The 21,723-nt window shown below is 46.6% G+C and overlaps 1 protein-coding gene across 3 annotated transcripts in view; it reads left to right on the top strand.

Annotated features, from left to right (window-relative positions):
* Positions 1 to 737: 737 nt before the first annotated feature.
* CC2D2A (coiled-coil and C2 domain containing 2A) overlaps positions 738 to 21,723 on the top strand; it is a 101,171-nt gene continuing 80,185 nt past the window's right edge. For 2 of the 3 annotated variants that reach the window (XM_058670291.1, XM_058670290.1), the window contains exons 1-4: positions 738 to 888; positions 5,898 to 5,954; positions 7,756 to 7,839; positions 9,603 to 9,726. In XM_058670291.1, the coding sequence (XP_058526274.1) occupies positions 5,916 to 5,954; positions 7,756 to 7,839; positions 9,603 to 9,726 (247 nt within the window). In that variant the 5' untranslated portion in view covers positions 738 to 888; positions 5,898 to 5,915. Of the gene's footprint in view, positions 889 to 5,897; positions 5,955 to 7,755; positions 7,840 to 8,229; positions 8,341 to 9,602; positions 9,727 to 21,723 lie in introns of those variants that run through there. The other variant, XM_058670292.1, reaches the window with a different exon arrangement.

Below are 21,723 nucleotides of genomic sequence, written 5' to 3'. Positions count from 1 at the left end.
AGAGGATAGGCCGCAGCCTTTCTGGGGTTTTTCCCAGGAAGGAGTGGTGAAGCGTGGCAAGTGTGCCCCATGAGCTAGGATTAACAGAGTTGGATCCCACTGATGATCGGACTGGTTGGGACTGCAGGAAGTGTCCTGGGGATGAGGAGTCTGCTCAGTGGCCCCAGGTGATTTAGGACAGGGTGAGGCTGTGGTGAAGGAGGTCTGACTCAGCCCTGAAGAGTGCATCTCTCCGGGGTGAAGGTCCCCAATAACAGAGCATTCAGAACACAGAAAGCAGGGCCATGTATCTAGCGAACACACACGAGACCATTCCTTGGCCTGCTCAGTCTATTACTCTGCCTTCCGCTTTGCCTCATCTCCCATTTCCTTTGCTTTTTCGAGCTGTAACATGCAATTTCTCTTCAGTAACTGCAGTAGGAGAAAAAGCAGAGATGAAATTTGTGCACTCAATCCGTTGTGGTTAGCCCGTAAACAGCAAAGAATAAGGCGGTGATGACCTCCGTTTCTAAATTGCCCTGTCTGGGTCACTCCTTCTCCTTTACCAGGAATGCAGGAGGAACCCCCATGACAGGGGGAAGGTACAAGCTTGCCTTCGTTTTGCCCAGCCCCCAACCCCTCCATCCTTCTGTGGCTGTGTGCCGCTGCTTGTCTTCCTCCACTGGAAATAAGCTGTCACTTTAAAAGAAAAAAAAAAGCCTCAAGTGACCTTCCCTAGGAACCGGTTGCTAAGCTGGTGTTATTGCCCTGGGAAGTGGCCAGCAGGCCCTCCCTAGCTCACTGCCTTTCCTTCTGACTTCTTAGAGGATTCAACAGCTCCGATGGCTCCCTGCACCTTCCTGCCCTTCCCGAAAGCGGACTCTGCCAAGTGCCTTTTGTAAACTGAAGGTAAACCGGTGCTGGACGGGAGCAAAGCAGCGGTGAGGGTGATGCGTTCCTGTTCGCAGCCGCAGGCTTGGTGTCCAGCCTCTCCCGGCGCTCTAAGGAACTGGGCTTGGGGAGATCTCATCCTGGGTTAGGTTTTCACTTCCTGGGTTTTCATTGCTGGGGGAGAGGGATTGCATTGCCTTGCGCGCTGCCGTCTGGCGTCTGCTTTGCAGGAAGTATAGGTCGGGCTGACGACAGCCCCCCAAACCAACACTCCGTAAATCCTGTGCTGTTTGTTGCATTTCTGCGAGCTTCAGTTCCGAGTGGGTCTCCCGGAGAAGCACTTGTTGGTGCAAACTTCACTTCCCTTGGCATTAGATGACGGCAGTTAACCCCAGAGCTGCCGATTGCTTCTTGCTTTCCAACGGACCTCAAGAAAATCCACTGTCTCCGATTGAAACTGGTCCCTCCACTTCAAAAAGAGACAGTGAAAAGCTAAGGAGGCCTAGCAGGAAATAGATGTCTGCTGTTGCATTTTGCAAACCTTTTCTGTGAAGAAATTCAATACCAACATGAAATCTGTCTTTCAGTGTTAAGATGGAGGTAGAAATGTCCTAAAGCTCGTTTACAGGGTCATTGGCTCGCACTTCACTGAGCATCAACAATGCACTAGACGACATTCAGTTTAGACTGTACAAAAATCAATGAGACCAAGTTAGAAGTCTAGCCTGTTGCAAAAACAGCCCTGTAAACAGATGATAATACCACAAACCATCAGAGACTTACAAAGGGGATTCCTGCGGAGGTGGGGGGCCTGCCAACCCTAAATACAACATATCAGTGCATTAGGCATGTACTGCAGAGAGCAACATAAATATGGTATTTACATGTGCTCTTTGAGGGCGACATACATATCAAGTGGATTAGATGATCCAATAAAGCTGTCATCATATTGTACAAAGAAAAGTACTGGCAGGAATGCCTCAACAGGTTGGAAAGTGAATTCAGAAAGAGGTGCACGTGGCACTTTCCAGGTTCCCAAGCTCCAGCTGGGGCAGGATAAGACACCTGTTCTCAGGGCACCGGGGAGCAAATACTCCGGAGGTATCAGGAGCCGCCTAAGTGGATGGGCTGGGAGAGACATTGCCTCTGACGGCCAGGGGTGAAGGGCCCACCACAAAGGGAGCATGTCTCAGACAGCACATCCTTCTACAGTCCTCATGCTTTCCAGGAGCCCACTGTAATCTGTTCTGGAGAAGCAGGCATAGCGGTCAGGGTCCTGGTGCTTTACATACCGTGTTCCTGCCTTCCCCTGCTTTCGTTCTTGCTCCCCGCCCCTGTAGCATCCATCACTGCCGCCTCCGGGTGTGACTGCCTCTCTGATGACAATTAGAGCTAGTCGTGTTGTTCAGATGAAGGCGTTAGAACTTCACTTGAAAACTAGGTCAGGTTTAAAATAGATTGGTAGACCCTGAGCCCCTTCTCACTAGCGTGATGTTTGACATACTTTAATCAGCATCTCTGGGCCAAGGAGTGGGCTGGCGTGGTTATTTTCTGCTACCAGTGTAAAGGCAAGACCGAGCGAAGGCACAGGGAGGTGGTGTGGCAGACGGAATTCAGATTCAGAGTCTCAGGGTTACATTCTGAATGTGACTTTTTAAAAAGATTTAATTGTTTGTTTATTTATTTACTTATTTATTTATATTGGAAAAGCAGATACACAAAGAGGAGATACAGAGAGCAAGCTCTTTCATCTGCTGGTTCACTCTTCAAGTGGCCACAACAGCTGGAGCTAAGCTGATATGAGGCCAGGAGCCTCCTGCAGGTCTCTCACACAGATGCAGGGTCCCAAGGCTTTGGGCCATCCTACACTGCTTTCCCAGGTCACAAGCAGGGAGCTGGATGGGAAGTAGAGCAGCTGGGACATGAGCTGGCACCCACATGGGGTCCCAGTGCATGCAAGGCAAGGATTTAACCATTAGGCTACTGTGCTAGACCCCTGAATGTGACATTTAGTAACAATAACCATAGGAAAATTACAGAGTTTGTCAGGACCTCAGCTTCCTCATATATATTAATCAATTATGAGGTAGGCACTGCCAAGCCAGGAGGGCTACTGCGAGAACTACAAGGACTGTTTATCAGGAGATCCCACAAAAAGCCGTGCAATTAATCATAGCTCTTTTTTTTTTTTTTTGGTATTTCCAGTAGGATATGCTAATAAGTACACAGAGCATGCAAGGAAGACAAGCTTATATGAACACTGGGCAAAACTGATTTATCTTCTCTTAGCAACATTGCTCACAACACAAATAAATTTTAGTGTCATTTGATTTCCTTAGAATCTCATTCAAAGTTAATGATCAGGAAACAATGAAAGGGAAAAAATAACTCTGCTACATTTTTCATTTTCTACTTCCACTGTTTCTTTGTGATTTTTGTATTTCCATGTTTTAGTGACTAAAGTATTTCATGACCCCCCCCTTTTTTATAAGGACCAGAATCATTTGTGAGAGAACCCCCATGTCCTTCAGCACTGCGTTGTCAGTGTGGGCCCCCTGTTAGCTCTAGGTTACCACTTCAGCTTTTTAAAAAATACATTTATTTGTTTGAATGGCAGAAGGAGGAGAGACAGAGTGAGAGATCTTTCATCCACCGGCTCACTCCCCAAATTGTCAAGAACCGGTGTTTCATCTGGGATTCAAGGACTTGGCCATCTTCCACTGCTTTCCCAGGTGCAGTATCAGAGAGCTGGATTGGAAGTGGAAAGGTGGGGAATTGAACTTGCACCCATATAGGATACCTGTGTTGTAGACAACATCGTGTCTTAATCCACTAAACCGCAGCCCTGCCCCCCTGACCCCTTAACTGATGATTTCCTGGTTTGTTTGGGTTTGGTTTTTCTGGTTTTTGGTTTTTATTTTTTTGGTGTGATGGACAGTAGAATTCCAAAAATGTTTCACTTGCCTTTGCTATTCTAGTATCCCAGGAGGGTCAACTAAACTTTGAACATCTCAAATTTGCTGCTTAAGTGACCAAATCCTGGAGAAGATCGGGATTCCGTGGACATGAGGAATGGTTATGATTGGTCAGCTCTGGACATGGTGTTTCTCTCCGTAGTCTCCCAATAATCATGACAGCTCGGAGAGGACAATGGCATCTTAAAAGGTTCCAGAATGTAGCTATGGACTTATTCATGCATTTGACAAACACACATTCAATGTCTATTATTTGCCATCCCCCCAGGGTCTGGAAAAGAGGGCAGGGGCAGGGAAACTAAAGCTGTATGAAGGTGCGTGGACGTGATTGGGCACTGGATACAGGTTGAAGGCAAAGATGGTAAAATTTCAGACAGATTGCTTGTGAATCGCCATTCAGGGCAAGAGAGGAAGTAAGAATGATCCTGAGGTTTGCGACATGAGCAGAATGAAGTTCACTTTCTGCCAGTAGAGGTCACAGCACAAGCAGGTTCAGAGGTGAACGCCAAGAACTCCATTTTGGATGCGGCAGGGAGAGGGACGTGCCCAGTAGGAGGTTATGTACTTGAGTCTGGACTGGAGATGTCACTTTGGAAGCATGAGATAGAGCATGTGTTTAAGGTCAACAGACAGGATGCCCTAGCATAGGAGCGAGCCCTTGAACACTACCCCCAATTGTTGGCTTGTGGGAAGCTGAGGAGACACCAAAGAGGAGTTTGCAGAGGGCATCAGAGGTAGGAAACCCAAGAGAGAACTCCTCTGGCTCGTCCCAGCAGCAAGGGAACAGACGGTTTCTCAAGGAGGCTACGGGTGTCCTGCACCACTCTGAGCTTCTGCTGCAGCCAGTCATGTGACCAGAGCAGACGCAGTGGTGCAGGGATTGTCTGGAAAGGGCAGTTTCAAGATGTACTACACACACTCCCCCTCACCTTCCACCCCGCCGCCCAAAGAAAGACTAGAAACAGAAAGAGCATTTATAGGGATTTTCCCGTGATAGTTGAAAAACTGAGCAACAGTTAGAAAGTTTTGCATAAAGAAAGGGATGTATAGTAATTGTAATGAAGACTGTCATATCTAGTAGCATGTTACTTAACTTATGGCATTGTAAACTTGTATTTTTCTTCCTGTTGCTGATTTTGTATTGTAATTTTTCATTGAAGGGGATGTACAGTAACTGTGTAATGGAAGTTTGTCATATCCAGATGTGAGGATACAATGCGGCATGCATCTACTTCCAGACCAAAAATGGACTCTCGGTGAAACTTGACAGTAGGAAGCTGGACTCTGCCATTGTCCATGCCCTTAATGATGGACATATGACAGTTTATAAAGAACTATAGTATAGTAATAATATAGGGGAACTTTGGTGGGGGAGGGAATTGGAGGGGTGTGGGAAATCCCAGAGCCTATGGAACTGTATCATAAAATGATAATAATAATAATAATAATAATAATAATAATAAAGAAGGCTATGAATTAAAAATAAAAAAAAAAAGAAAGGGATTAATTGTGGCACTTTCTATGCTGACGCAACTGCTGGTCAGGTAGATGTGATCATCCAAGTGAGAGGAGGGCATCGTGAGGAGCCAGGTCCTCTGGGAGAGAGGGACTTAATGGGGTCTGGGGCCCAGGGCCAGGCAGGGAGGTTGACCAGATGACAACACAGGGGATCCAAGGTTGCAAGCGGAGGCAGTGGAGTGACCTGATTCAGCAAGGTGCTGTATGGGTGGTGGGGATGTAGATCCTCTCTGGTCTCATCTCTTTGCTCAGTAGAAGAGTCGAGTCGCTGTGGAGCACTCCCTCAGCCCACTGGGATCAGCGGGCTCCAAGGGCACTGGAAAGCCAGGCTCCAGGGGAAAGAGCTGTCTGGTACCCTGCTTCTTCCTCCATGTTTGTTTCCACCAGGCCTGGGGTCTGTGAGTGTCCGTGCGGCACAGAAAGGCTACACAAGTGTCACTTGCCATTGAGACCTGCTTCCTCCTTGGCAACAGAAAGAAGAGTTAAATTCCATTGATTCCCAAATACCTGACTTCTTTACTCTTTGTCTGGCAGGGTTCCATCTCTGCCAGCATGAACTCCACTGAAGAAAAGGTGAAAATCGTCTCAGAGGTAAGGGGCTGCCTCTGTGTTCCTTCAGGATGTGTTTGTGGGTGCAGGTGCACATTACATGACTTTGTGGCCCAGCATCAGTCACTTTGCCGCACATGCTGAAAGAACTTCAGCCAAAGAGGTCCAGAGGTCCTCCTGGCCAACATGAGCAGGCAGCATTTAGGGACAGAAACACACAGACTGGAAGCATAGTCCAGTGTTGTGGATTGAACCAGGACTGGGCGGTTGGTCACTGTACATGACTGAAGCGTGGTTGCTCTGATTGGCTAAGACTCAGCCACGTATTTCAAACCTGTATTCCCAAATCAGGCTTTTCATTAGTTCACAAGCTAAGATGTATTCAAGTTACACTGTAAGCCTTGGTGTAAGGACTCAGAGTACAGAGACCCTCTCCAGGCCAACGTTAGTCTCACATACACTATGGATGCCTCAGGAAGCACTCCGCAGGCAGAAGAGGAAGTCACCTCCAAACTGGAGATAGCAGATCACGGCGAGGAGAGACGGTCCCGCCACACTCCAATTTCTCCCTTGACTCAACGTTCACTAGCTGGAGGTCCCAAAGACAAAAACGGAGAGAATGTGTGTTTCAGAAAGCCTAAAGGACTGCATTCCCAAACCGGGAGGATCAACTGAGGCAAGACGGGGAGTACTGAAAAAATACATGAATTCATATTTGCTCACTCACTCATATAACATGCCTGTGCTTCTAGTTCCTGGGTGAGCAGCAATGAGCAAACCATGAACCCTCATGGAATGTGCATTCTGTCTTACCTCAAGTTCTCCTGGCCTTTTCCCATTGGCCAAAGAACAAAATATTATCCTGCATCCATTTCAAATCAAAACCACCTCCACCCCCTCAGACGTGAATAAAGAACCATGCTTGCATGCTTCAGGGGTGCCACTACCATGTGCTCCACATTGGTGAGTTCCTATACTGAGCCCACACCCCACCTCGCTGTGCCTGAAGCAGCGAGAGGACTGAGGGAGGCTGTGCTCAGAGCAGGTGACGGAGACTGAAGGAAACCCCAAAGAGCTCCTCCCTCTGGCACTGACCTTCACCTCGTGCTTAAACCAGTGGCCAAGGGAAGAACACAACTGCCCAGCAATCTGCAGATTTCCTTCTCTGAAATCTTACATAATTAAAACCCGTGCTTTGCTTTACAATCTTGCTTCAGCATAGAATCAAAACATCTCCCAATTGCAGCATAGCAGGGAGAGGCTTTGAGTCGGCCTCACCACTTCTCCATCACCCAGACATGCCTGCATCTCTGTACAGCTCCGGGCTTGAATACTGTCTAGTGTGAACACTTGAGACCTCTCAGATTCAGGATGACAACGTGGGGAACAACAGTGAAGTTGGCACAGTTAAAGAAGTTTCACCATTTAAGGTGCACTGCTACAGTTTCCTGTAAGTGGAAGCTTCTCTCATGAGTTCACTCGGTTTTTGTTAGCTTTTCATGTCCTCCATGCTGATAAGGCTGGGAGGCAGAAAAGCAAGCTAGTCGTCCTTCTTGTGCCATTACTTCCAAAGGGAGCGAGCATATAATTGTCACATCTGTACCCCTTGGTTTTAGAACTCAGTAGGTGCTCAATAAATGCTCTGTGCATGCACAGGACCTGCAGCAACAGCATCTCACAATTTGGTCTGGTGTTGGAAGCACATGTTTACTTTAGGAGGCGCGGAGGATGATGACTGCTTAAATAACGTTAACTGTCCCTTCTGTCTCCATGCAAGTTCTGGAGGATGGTTTGCATTGTAGTGTTTAAAATCACACCCTCTTTTGTTTGCATGTTAATCAAGGAGTTCACTGAAAATGAAGGGGATGCAGACGTGGGAAGGAGGAAGAAGAAAGGCCAAAGGCAACAGAAGAAGAAACAGAAGAAGGTGGGAAGAGATAAGAAACTGTGTTTATCCGCATTGCCAACCTGCCTGCACCCCAGGGACCCCCCCTCCCCCACGCCCCGGGAAGCCTCACCCCTTGGCGTTCAGCATGCTCTGGGTCATCGTGAGGTGGAATGCAGATGGACGCTTCCTGGTACAGGACTCCTGGGTGGGAGTCTCCATGTCCTCACCGTAAGGCTATGATCCAGACTTGGAGCATTTCCCCCTAAAAATTTTCTCTCACTTTCTCAGACAAGTTTGCAAATACAGGCAGAGCCGCTGCCGGTGTCCTGAGCAAAGGCCCTAAGCTGAGACAGACAGTAGAGGGCAGTGCAGGATCACAGATGCTGGCAACTCCCCCTGTCTCCCGCACCCGCCAAGCCCAAATTCCCTTCTGGCAACTCCGGGTTGGCTGTTCTCCCCCACCTCTCCACCGGAGTCCCACTCCTGGGCGGGGGGCCCTGCCCGGCTGCTCAGCCTCTTCCCGGTGCCGCAGTTTCCCTGGTAAGGAGTTGTCCTCTGAAGAGAGAGGGAAAGGGCTGCTGTGGATGGAAGGTTTGCTGTGAAGTCACTTGCCAGGCAAGGGAGGTGGGGAGAGATGGGGGAGCGCCATTTTGAGCCCGCAGTCACGTGACGGGATTGTCCTGAGAGACGGACCTGGGAGGAGGGGAGGACATCGGGAGAGTTCAGTCTAAGAAGCAAGGTCCCTTGCTGCAGCCTGGCATCTCCTGCCGGCCCGGGCGGTGGGCAGGAGCTGCTCAGCCTGGTGAACCCGCGGGGACCTGCAGGAGAGGCAGCCAGGAGGCTTGCACCCTGATACCTGGCTTGGTCGGGTCTGTGGCTCCATGGGCGGCAGGCAGTGGCTAAGAAGAATTCCAGCTCTGGGCTCTAGAAACTCTGGCACAATGAGCCTGGATGACCGAGGTTCCTGCAGCTGCCCACCCTGGAGCCTGGGCGAAGGAGTGGGGAGGGAGCAGACTCTAACAGCTATAGGCACTGGGCGCTTAGGTGCCAGGCTTCTAGCTCATCCCCAATCCCCCACCAGAGCCCTGATCACAGGCCACACACCTGCTCCCATGTCCCTTGAGCCTAACTGCACAAAACAGCCGTATTACAGGCATTTCTTCTTCCCGGGAACCCTCAGGTGCACCCTCATCATCATCTATTTTAAGTCAGAGGGCTTGGGCTTCACCTGAGGGCCCCACCACCACAGCCTCCCCACAATGGGCTCCCTGGATTTGCCTTCTTTCACAGATGAGCTTTGGCCAGAGACTCAAGAGGCCCTGAGTCTCACAGTCAGCCCAGGGGTGGCCACAAGCCTCTGTCTCCCACACCAGCAGCACCCAGCCTGGCTAGTCCACCGACCTGAGAGCTACGGCAGAAGCCAGGGGCTGATGCCAAGGACAGGGAGGACGCTGTGGTTCCCTCCCATTGCCCGGGCACAGGCTGGCGGTTGTTCCCACACTTTCTGCACTTGGGAGTGAATTATTTGGGTGTGTTATTCCTGCTGCCCTTTTCCTCTGGCCTTCTTCAGGCCTCTGCACATTAAACGCAGCAATGGTAAACCATTTAGAGGTATCTCAGGAATTCCTGGGAAAACCACCTGGAGACACCAAGCATTGGTCCTGCCTGCTCAGGGGCACCAACAGTGACTCAGGTGAGAGAGACCAGGCTTAGCCAGAAGGGTCACCCCTCTCTGGTGCTCTGCCTCACTCCACAGACGAGAAGCCCTAGAAGTTTCTGAATTTCTGGCCTTCTGCCCACAGCCCCTGACTGCTGGCCCAGAAGACATGGTGTCCGAGGAACTCCAGCCCGGACCCCTGCAGGAGTCCAGGCCGGAAGAGCCCAAGACTCACCTCCTGAGTGCACCTGCCCGGCAGGGCCCACGCAGTAAGTGTGTCTTGGTTACCTTCAGCTGGTTGTTGTTTGCTGCCTACTGTCAGCTCCACACAGACTGATTCAGGGCTTTTTTCTCAAGTGCCATTTTGTTAAACTTGAATCCTTCACCCCAACTCTCTGGATAATTCTCTGCATTAGAGGATGTTTAGTTCAGGGACATGTTTTTGTTGTTTAAAGATCTATTTATTTCCATTGGAAAGGCTGATTTACAGAGAAGAAAGTCAAAAATCTTCCATCTGCTGGTTCACTCCCCAAATGGCTGCAATGGCAGGAGCTGAGCTGATCCGAAGCCTAGGAGACAAGAGCTGCTTCTCAGTCTCCCAAATGGGTGCAGGGTCCCAAGCACTTGGGTCATCTTCTATTGATTTCCCAGGCCATTAGCAGGGAGAGGGATGAGAAGAGAAGCAACCTGAACATGAACCGGTGCCCATATAGGATCCAGGTGCTAGCAAGGGGAGCATTTAGCCGATTGAGCCATCCCATTGGGCCCAGGCACATGTTTCTATTGTCCCAGATGTTAGGATGTGGCAGCTAAAGGAGGAATGACACAGATAGTCAAGGAGGCAGAAATTCACAGAAGGTGACAGAGTTCAGGAAGATGTCACATGGCTGTCTCTGTTTTCGTGGGGAGTAGTCCCAGGACTCTCTGAATACCGGCATTTGGTGACTCAAGCTCCTCATGCAAAGTGGGGTAGTGTTTGTGCATAACCCACCTGATGCACACGCACCTGTAAACTCATCTCTGTAGTATCTACAGCACGTTGTTCAAGGCAAACACTATACAGAAGATTGTCATGCTCACTAGGATGTCAGAACACAGGAAGTGTATGTATTCAGTGTCCACACAGTATTTGTTTTATTTATCTATTTTTGCTTTGGTTGAGCTGTGAGTGCAGAACCTGTCAGTATAGAGGACTGGCTGTGTGTCAGTTAAATGGTGCTTGAATCGGATGGTGGAAGTAAAATCCATGCTGCCACATGCTCCTCCCCACTGCCAAGAACCCTGGCCTGCGTTTCTAGCACCTCCTCCCTCCCACCATTCACATTAACATTACTGGTTATTTGTTCATTGTAGAATGCAGGATTATCTCTTTTCTCTTTGCATGAAAAATACAATTGAAGTGTTTCACACATTCTTTATTTATGTATTTGAATGGTAGAGTAAGAGCATAGACATATCTTCCATCTACTGGTTCACTCAACGAGTAGTATCAATGGCTGAGGCTTGACCAGGCTGAAGCCGACAGACTGAAACTCCATTTGGGTCTCCCTCATGGGTGCGAGGGCCCACAGAGGTACATAGTAGGGAACCAGATTAGAAATGGAACACAGGGAGCCAAACCAGTGCCCACTTGGGCTGCCACAGTGACACCAGGCCCCATACATTTTTCCTATTGTTACACGATTGTTACACTATTTCTCTGTGGCAAGGCTAGGCAATCAAGTAACTATTGATATTAGAGGGTGCTTGCTTTCTTAAAAAAAAATATTTACTTGCTTGTATCTACAAGAAAGACACAGAGAGAGAGACTGAGATCTAAAATTTGGTCTACTTCCCCAAAAGCCCTCAACAGCCTGCAGTGCGTCCCTAAGAAAACACGTGCTTACAGTGGAAGAGAAATGACACAGTGAGAGCTGTTCTGACTTGGTAAAAATAGAACCAAGGTTTATTCCATATAAATGCTCAAAATTATTCGGATTACCACTTTTATTAGCTAACTCAGGCTGCCCCACAGAGATGGTCTGGCTTAAACAACAAACATTTACATTCTCACCTTCTGGAGGCTGGAAGTGTAGGAACAGGCTATTCCTGGCTTGCAGGTGGCCACCAACCTGCTGTGTGTTCATCCATGAAGACAACAGAACAAGTGTCATTCATCCAATCAGCTCACTCTGGAGGGAGAGGTAGACAAGACACAGGGAAGGACGATGCTGAGAGAAGCACTGTGCAACAGGCAGTGGGGAGTGGGGGAGGGACAGTCTGAGCTCTGTAGTGCCGCATGGAGATGATTTCGCACGTACGACTGGAAACCCACAAACCTGTGTGTGGACAACACGCTGTTGGGGGAGAACAAAGGGGAAGTGGGAGGGTCCTTTATGACCTCGCCTCATAAAGCGTGACTCAGTGCTGTTGCTCAGTGTTGTGCCCATAAATGCAGACTACACTCAAAGGGAGGGAGTTAGGCTTCACCTTTTAAGGGGAGGCATGTCAGAATTTATGGATGCATTTTGAAACCATCTCATTAGTCTATGTTTAAAACTCTGTCTTAAGTTTCTACTCAGAAACCTATAATAGCATCATGTAAAATTCATACTTTTTGTGAGTTCTGAGCACTGATTCCCTTAGGACCTTGGCATTCTCGTCACTCCCCTCCAGTCGGTCCTATGCTGGTTGATTCCTTACAAATGCCCCATGACCATTCACACGTCCCTGGCCCTGGTGCCTACTGGAAGGGAGCTTTCCAGCTGTTTCTCTGTTTTGCTTGTGACTGAAAGGCCACTGAGTTACAGCAGTTACATCTGTGGACCTTTGGCAGGCATTGGGCGTAGCAGTTAAGATGAACGTGGGATACCTGCAGCCCACACCAAAGTACCTGGGTTCAGGTCATGACCCCAGGACCAATTCCAGCTGCCCACTAACATCCACCTTGGGAAGAGGCGGGTGATGTCCCAAGTACTTGGGCCCCAGTCACCTGAGTGGGAGGGCCAAATGGAGTTCCTGCCTCCTAGCTTTAACTTAGTCCAGTCCCAGCTAGTGTGGGCACGCAGGGAGGACGCAGCAGACAGGACATCTCTCTCACTCTGGTTCTGATATGTTCCCCTGCAGGTCCAAAAATAAACAAACAAACAAACATACAATGATCAAGGTCTTTGGCATCAGAAGAATGTGGATACCACATTCTGCCTGTCTTACTCATGTGGGCAAATTCCCGAACCGCCCTCAACTTCAGTTTCATTCTCTTAAAATGGAGGCCTTAAGAACACTGTGTACGTCCAACAGAGTGTGTGTCTCAGTGATAGAGAAAAACAAAAGACAGATGAAGTTAAAAAGCATGCATCATAAAACTGGTACAAGGTGCTGCAGAGAAACAGGGGTAAACTGGACGGGACTTTAGGGTGAGTGCAAAGAAGGGCTTCTTTTATAAAAAGGGTATGTGGGCCTGGCGTCGTGGTGCAGTAGCTTAAGCTGCCACTTGCAATGCTGGCTTTCCTCAAGGGAGCCCTGATTTGAGTCACGGCTGTTTTACTCCCAAATCAGCGCCCTGCTGATGCACCTGGGATGCAGTGGATAATGACACAAGAGCTTGGGCCCCTGCCTCCCATAAAGGAGATCCTAAGGGAGCCCCTTGAGGACCTATTGCTTTAATTACAAAAACCCAGAAGTACACGGAAGTATACTTGAGCCCAGTCATCTCCCCAATTCAGCAGACTCAACAGTTAGCAAAATTTGTTCATATTTATTTTATCTATCCTTTTTATCTTTTTCTTTGTCATTTTTAAAATTCTTAATTGTAATTAGAGAACAAATAGAATAAATTTTTCTTTTATTTTAAATTTTACTATCTTAATCACTTTTAATTGCACAGCTCAATAGAATTAGCTAGGTTCACATTATTGTGCAACTGACATCCCAGACTTTCTCATCTTATAAAACTGAAGCTGACGTCAGTTCCCCATCCTCCCTTCTGCCTGTAGCCCGTGGCATCCACCATTCTGCTTTCTTTGTCTATGGATGTGGTGACTTTGTAGGTACCTTGTAGAAGTATTTGTCTTTTGTGATCAGCTAATTCCTCTTAGCATGATGTCCTCACGTTCATACGTAGTGTAGCTTAGCTTGTGATGGGATTTTTCTCCTCTTTTAGGCTAAATAGCCTCTATGCCCATACACTACTTTACTTTCTATTATCCACTCATCCATGCACATTGAGTTCCCTCTCTTAGCGTCTGTGAAGAATGTTACTGTGAGCGTGAGTGTGCATGGGAGAGGTCTTTGAGAAGTTCATAGAGATGCATGCTGTGAGAAACCAGCTCATGCACCAAAAGATCTTTTAATTTTCTATTTTCAATGAACTTTTTAAAGTGCCTTTGTACTCAAAACTTTTGGGTATATATTCAGAACTGGAATTTCTGGATCATACAACATTTCTGTTTAAGTCACCATTCTATTCCACAGCAGTTGCACCATTTTGCTACCAATGGTGTAAAAGATTCTGGTTCTACTTCCTCGTTACCAATACCTGTTACTTTCCATTTTCTTATACTAGCCACTCTGATGGGTATGAAATGATCTCACAAAAGCTTTTATTTGCATTTCTCTAGAGAATAGGAATGTCAGCATCTTTTTTTATGGGTTTGCTGGCTGCTGGTATATTATCTTTGGAGGAATGTCTACTAATTCCTTTCCTCATTCTTAACTCTTGTCGAATTGTGGGGATTGCTTGGGTGTCCAGAATAATAATCTCTTATCAAACATGATTTGCAAATGTTTCCTCTCATTCTGCAGACTGTCTTTTCACTCTGTTGATTGTATTGTACTTTGCGGCAGAAAAGTATTTAAATTTGATGCAGCCCCATTTGTCCAGTTTTGCTCTTTGGTGATTTCTGAGAAATCACTGTCAAGTTCAATACGATAAAGCTTTTCCCTTATGTCTTCTTTACATACTTTTGCAGTTGTAAGTCATTTGTTTAGGTCTGTAATCCATCTTGGGTTAGCTTTTGCATATGATGTGAGGTATGGGACCTACTTGATTGTTTTGCATGATTTCTTGGAGCATTTTAGTAACAAGAAGTCACTCAGTCTATGAACACAGGATGTCTTTCGGTTTATTTGTGTCTTCTTCAATTTCTTTAAAGAATGGTTTATAGTTTTTGATGTACAAGTCTTTTTGCCTTCTTGGCTAGATTAATTCATACTGTTTTATTCTTTGTAATGTTATAGATGGAATGTTTTTTTTATTTTTGGATGTCTCCTTGTTAATATATACAAACTCAACTATTTTTTGTGTTCTTCTGTATCCTACAACTTTATTAAAGTCATTGCTTGTAATATTTATTTTCTGATAGAACCTTGGAAATTTTCTACAGAAAAACTTATCAGCTATAAAGAGATACCTTTTCTTCTCCGGTTTTCATGCCATTTATTATTATTATTATTATTATTATTATTATTATTATTTTGTCTAACTGCTCTTGGTGAGAATCTACTAGTAATGCTGAACAAAACTGCAGAGGCAGATAAGAAATTGTCCATTTTCCACCATTGTGTGTTAGCGGTGAGATTTTCATATTGCCCTGATTTTGTTGAGGAAGTTGCCTACTACTTCTCATTTATTATAATTTTTTTTATCAGAAAAGGGTGCTCAGTTTTGTGTTACTGTTTCAGTTGGGGTGACCATGTTGCTTTTGTTTTTCATTCTGCTCATGTTTTCTTGTACAAGGCTTGATTGACTTTTACGTGTCGGATCGTCTGTGTAGCCCCATTCCTTTTTTGAATGTGAAGAAGATAATTGCATGCTCCAAGTGGGTCTTCCAGGAGAGGCTTATTAACTTGGGCTGGAGCTAACACTAATACAAAATATCTGCCAGAAAGCTCACGGGATGTGTACATGATGAAGACGCTGCGCTTGGATTTAAAAAAGAAAGTTTGCACCAACAAAAATATATCTTTTTATTTCATTTTCTATCAACTTTTTGCAATCCCCTCATACTCTGTGTAAATGGGTCCTAAGGCATGCCCGCTTAACACATTTACAAACATTGCTTAACTACATTTTCCCAGGTGAAATCTGAGATCCCATGATCATCCAAGGCCTCGCAGGAAATTATATGCTCATGGATTGGAGCTGAGCAGGCTGTAGAACTTGTTAAGCTGCTGTGACTCCACTTTATTTTTCTTCACTAAGCACTTGAGGTTTTTACTCAGAGAAATAAGCAGATATGTGCATACATACATACATACATACATACATGGGTGATAAATCTGACGACCATGAACTCTGAGGACTTAATAGCTCTCTGGGCTGGGCAGAAAGCTGGCGGGCACCATGCTGAGGTCTTCGTGTGCATTCAATTATTTAATTCTCAGAACAGTCGTATTGTCAGGCATTGCTTTATAGACTACGAGGCTGATGATCTGAGAGAGCCAACAGCTCAAAGTGATGGAGCCAAAATCCAAACTAACCTGCTGACCTTCAGAGCCCTGGTTGTTCATTGCTGTAGCCTAGCCTCGTTGTATACCTGAAACCCAGAGCTGCTGATGGTCCCTGGAGCTGGTGATTTGCAGGTGAATGTCATGCTAGAAGCCAGTCAGCACTGTCATCAGTGATTCCCAGAGACCCACACGGACCTTGATATGGGGCACAAAGCCAGTTTAGAGTCTTTACAGTGTCGGCAATCTGTTTCATGTGTATTTGCTGATCATATTCACACTACTTATCTCTCAAAACCCTGAATAGATACATCACTCCCTTTAGGAAGCCTCTTGTATGGCCCAGTGTGGACTGAGTGGCTGTTCTATGCTCCCACGGGCTAAAATCACCTTGTTTCCTCACCCAGGGCCCCTCGTCCACCAGATGAGAAGTCCTTGAGGTCAGAGTGACCTGCAGCTGTGCTTAGCACGGCTCTGATTTGCAGATGGCACTGTGCAGGGCTGGCTACTGGGCCACCCTGCCTCTCTTGACCTCTGCGTTTCCCTGCACGCCCTGCTGTAGCTCAGGCGTACTTGCCTGTCTCTCTGAATCCATGTTCACCCCATCCTTCAAACTGAGTCTGTCCATCTGGTTCCAGTCCGTCCGTCACCCTCACCTTCCATCTCCCCACCCTCTCATGGGTCTGCAATGCCCTGCAGAGCTTCAGCCCAGCCCCTCCCCTGGAATCTCTGCCCTCTTGCCACACCGACTCCCCCATTCAGTCTCCAAGTGTTGTCAAGGTCAGACTGCATTCAGACCCTGGCCATGTGGCGTCACACCAGTCATATCCCCACAGCCGCCACCTCCTGATGAACAGCAATACGAATTGGTGCGGTAAAATATTTGGCTTCTAACTTTCTAATCATGCATATGTATATATACTCATGACATTGCAAATAAAGTAAGCGTTTTTCTGTGAACACACATCAGCTCCAAACCAAATAAACATCTAGTTGAAAAGTACACACATTCCCCCATGATTCCATCTTGCGCTGTGTCTTAAGGGAGTAACAATCAAATGTTAAGTAGTTTCTTATGAACATGAATTCCTTCATTACTAACATCTGTTTTCCATTCATTTATGCTAGTTTCTCTGATTAAAGCATCATTTCAGGGCCAATTTCTCAGTATCAGTTGAAAAGAAAGATGGGAACGCAGAGAATAATTCGTTTCCGGCTGACTTTTGGAAAGTCATTGAGATCTGTAGAAACTGACCCAAGAAAGTCCTGAAGGCAGCGCAGTGTCTCTCAGGGTCTGTGGCCAAGGGCGAGACGCAGCCAGCCGAGCTGCCTGCAGGAGCGGGTGGGAATTACCTTAGAGCCCAACAGCTGGAGGGTGAGAACTGCTCCGGCCAGAGGCTCCTCAGCTGCGAACATAGGAAATACCAGCACGCTCCCCCCCGCCGCAGCTCACTGCCACAAGAGACACTGAGAAACAAACACGTAAGTAGCAAGATGTGTGCTAAATAAACATCGTCCCTAGTAGTAGTAATAAGGAAAGGCAAGGCCCCGTTCTCCTCACAGCCACAGGCCCAATTCCCTCTCCTCTGATGGCAAAAGTACTCTAGCTCATGTATTGCCGTTTTTTTGGCCTCCAATCCTCTCTTGAACTTAGACCAACGTAACTCACACCCTCACCTGCCCATGGCAAGTAATTAGTCCAAGTCACTGAGGAATCCCTTGTTCCCTAAATGCAACAGCAGCTGGTTGGACTGTGAACACTTCGCCTTCGGCAGCCACTGATGCTCTTTCCCTGCTTCCACTCCTCTCCCAAGGCCCTGCTGACCCAGCGCTCCTCCCTCACTGCTTTGCTACCTGCTTCCCACATGCCAGCCACTCGGGTGGAGCACCAGGCTTGCGCCTCTTCCCCTTGCTTTCATCAACGCGTCTTCCTGCTGTCATCTCAAACCTGATTGTCTCTACACTGACCAGGCCTAATTTTCACATCCAGCCTTGATCTCTTCCAAACTAAATAGGAAACTGCCTCCTAGATATGTGTTTTTGTATCTCACAAACCTCTTATATTTTAGTAGCCTTATGTAATTAACATAACACAAATTAACCCACTGTAAGTACACAGTTAGATAATTTTTAGTAAATATAGAGGCTTATGTAGTATCATCTTAAACCATTTTTAGAATATTTTCATCAGTCCAGAAAGTTCCATTGGCCTCGTTTATCTCGACTTTGACTCCAGCACAGACAAGCACAGGTCTATTTTCCATCCCTGTAGATCAGTCCTCCTGGATGTCTTATGTAAATGAAAGTCATACAGTTTATAGTTATGTCCATCTGTCTTCTTTCAGTTCACATATTTTTTTCAAGATTCATAAATACTGTTCCATGTAGCAGCATTTGTTTTTCTTGATTGAATTATGCACCACCATATGGACATACTGTTTATGCATTCACCTTGTGACGCAACTTTGGATTGTTAGATTTAGTATTGTTATAAATGGTGTTGTAGTTGAACAGTTCCAACATGTCTTTTTTATAGGTTTTGCCTTTCATGTCTGGAAAATTCCTAGAGATAAAATCTCTGAGTCACACCATGAGTTTGCATCCATCTTTTCAAGAAGCTGCCAGTTGGTTCTCCAAAGTGACCGTGTCAGTTTTCCCACCGAGGGTGCATGAGAGTTCCAGTTTTTCTGTGTTCGTTCCAACACTTCCTATTATTTGTCTGAAATTATAGCCTTCATGGCAGCCACAAAGTGCTTTTGACTTGCATGTCCCTAATATCAGGTGATTTTGAGTGTTTTCATATTCTCAGCCTTTTGTATATCCTTCTTAGTAAAATATATATTAAACATTTTCTCATTCATGAATTGGGCCTTTTGTCTTACAAATGGGTTGTAAGTTCTTTGTACATTCTGGATACATGTACTATATCAAGTAATCTACAAATATTTTCTTCTCACTTTCAGGAGAGTCTCTGAAATGCAATAGACTTTAATTGGGTGAATTCAAACTTAACTTATTATGAATTGTACTTTGAGGGTTGTTTCTATAAGTTCTCTTCCCGCTCAAGACCATGCAGATTTTCTCCTGGAAGTTTTATGGTTTAAACTGTTAATTTAGTTGTGTCTGTGGTCTGTTTTCAGACAAATCGAACTTGATTGTTCTGAAGCCAAGCTTCTGATCTTTCCTCTAACCCAAATCTGGCTTTCCTGCAGCCTTCCCTGTCACCAAGTGGAAGCTGCAGCGTCACTGGCTGAGTCACCTTGGACCATTGTTGACTCCTGTCTTTGGTTCTGCTCGCGTCCCTTCCATCTCCAAGTCCTGTCTGCTCTGTCTTCAGAGTGAATTTCAGCTGTAATTCTTTCTTTCCCTTTCTTTTTTTTTAAAAGATTTATTTCTCTGGCTGGAAAGGCACATTTACAGAGAGGAGAGACACAGAGAAAGATCTTCCATCCACTGGTTCACTCCATAAATGGTTGCAACAGTTGGAGCTGATCTGATCCGAAGCCAGAAGCTTCTTCCGGGTCTTCCATGTGGGGGTAGAGTCCCAAGGCTTTGGGCTGTCCTCTACTGCTTTCCCAGGCCACAAGCAGGGAGCTGGAAGGGAAGTGAAGCAGCTTGGGTTAGAACCAGTGTCCATATGGGACCTGGAGCATGCAAGATGAAAACTTTAACCACTAGGCTATTGTGCCGGGCCCTTTTTCTTTCTCTTTTAAAATTGTTATTTTTCATGATATGGTTCCATAGGCTCAGGGATTTCCTCTTCCACCCTTCCCACCCCACTTGCCCACTAGCATACCGAGAAGGGGAGATACAGTGCAGTATGCATCTCTGCTCACAAATAAAGGATGGAGTCTCAATGAAGCTGTAAAATATACCTTGACAATAGAATGCTGGACTTTCTACTATTGTCCATATCTCCAGCATCATGATACGCTTAAATAGCAGAATGGAGGACTTCTGGCTGCTGTCGAAGGACTGTAGTACTATTGTATTATAACCATTTCCTACAGCCTCTACCATAGCCACCATCCTGATTCAAATTCCCATCCTCTCCCTTGTGGAATAAGGCAGTAGCCTCCTGATCAAGCTTCTTACTTCCTTCTCACCTCTCACTTCCAGCCCAACAATCAGAATGGTGTCAAGAAAAATAACTGCACGGTTAGTGCTGGGTGCCAACTCTCTGACTCCAATCAGTCAAAGCTGAACCTTAGCGTGGCCTGCCCAGCTGTTGAATCCTTAGCCTTGGGATCTGGTACTCCAGTGTTTTTCCCTGCACTGAAGCTTCTCCTTTGTACCTTGGTCTCCCATCAGACTTGGCCCCAGCGGAGAGTCTTTGTACCAGACAGTCCTTGAAAATGCTAGCCCTCAGATACAACTGAATGATTTGCTTTCTTATCAATGCCAATGTCAACTTGAGGCCTTTTTTCAATCACTCTGTTGGAAACTGTAATTGACCTTCCCAGCTCTGTTTATCCTAGATCCTACCTCATTTGTTTGCAGTGTTTCCAAAACTGGGAAACATTAGAATACTGGTATTGTGGGGCCCAGCACAATAGCCTAGCAGCTTAATCTTCGCCTTGCAACTGCCAGGAACCCATATGGGCATCGGTTTGTGTCGTGGCTGCTCTAGTTCCCATTCAGCTCCCTGCTCATAGCCTGGGAAAGCAGTGGAGACTGGCCCGAAGCCTTGGGAGCCTGCACTCAGAGGAGATTCCTGGCTCCTGGCTCCAGATTGGCTCAGCTCCAGCTGTTGTAGCCACCTGGGGAATGAATCAGTGGATGGAAGATCTTTTTCTTTATTTCTCCTTCTCTTTGTATATCTGCCTTTCCAATAAAAATAAATCTTAAAAAAAAAAAGAATAATGCTGTCCTGTCGGAGGCTGGCTTCTTGCCAACATATTCCAAACTGAGAAGTTTTTGCTACCATTTAAACTCTTGGGAATTCACAAAATCGTGCTAAGACCACTCCCACTGAACTTGGCGTTTTCCCATAGTTCTTGTTCCTCCCGAATGCCTTTGAGTGTTTGCATACACTCTGCAGAAAACACACTGGCACACTCCACGCTAGGCACAATTTTCCCATCAAAACAGACCCACAATGGTTGTTGCCACTCTCAGTCCCTGAGGCCTCTTTAAGGCGCCTGGCAGCACTGTTGCTGTGCCAGTGGCGCGGGAATACCACACCTTTTCTTGGAGAGTGGTCCCGAAACCTCACAGTCTAAAGTGCCATGAAAAGGAAGAGACAGAACCCCAAGATCTGAGGACCCCAGGTCATGAAATATGTGCCAGAATTAGGGCGCTCAAGTTTTGAACTAATTTAAAACAAAAATGGTATTGAGACTTTGAAGGAAAACTCTGGGAGAACTCAGAGAGGTCCCTGCAGGTTCCATGTCGTCAGTATGAAGGTTCCCTGCCCTTCCACAGGCAGCAGACTTGCTGTCTACCTCCTCTAACTTGCTTTCTGTATACAGAAGGTTCACAAGTGGCACTAGCTCATTTCATACAAATAAGACAATTAGAAAGAAATAGAGAAGAGACTCCTGCGTGTTGGTTGAGCTTTGGCTCTTTCCTTGTGCTGAGCTTTTCCTGCCTGGCAACAGACGCCAGTCTCATGTTGGCAGAGTGTTGCTTGTGGCTTGACAAGCACCTGATTGCCCCTCACCTGGCTTCAGTGCCATCCTCTTCCCCTCTCCGTGCCGACACTCCATCCCAGGAGTAACAGCCAGGGATGTGGGGGGAGGGGGTGTCGGGTCAGTTGGTTTTCTGGCTCCTGGGGGTGGGGTGGAGTGTAGTCTTCAGGGAAAAGAACCAAAGGCATTTCCGGCCAGTGTTCTCCCAAC

Source organism: Ochotona princeps, chromosome 11 (genome assembly GCF_030435755.1).
Source record: "Ochotona princeps isolate mOchPri1 chromosome 11, mOchPri1.hap1, whole genome shotgun sequence".
In the NCBI taxonomy this organism is placed as follows: Eukaryota; Metazoa; Chordata; class Mammalia; order Lagomorpha; family Ochotonidae; genus Ochotona; species Ochotona princeps.
The sequence above is the reverse complement of the archived record's forward strand: the minus strand, read 5'-3'. Positions and strand labels throughout refer to the sequence as shown.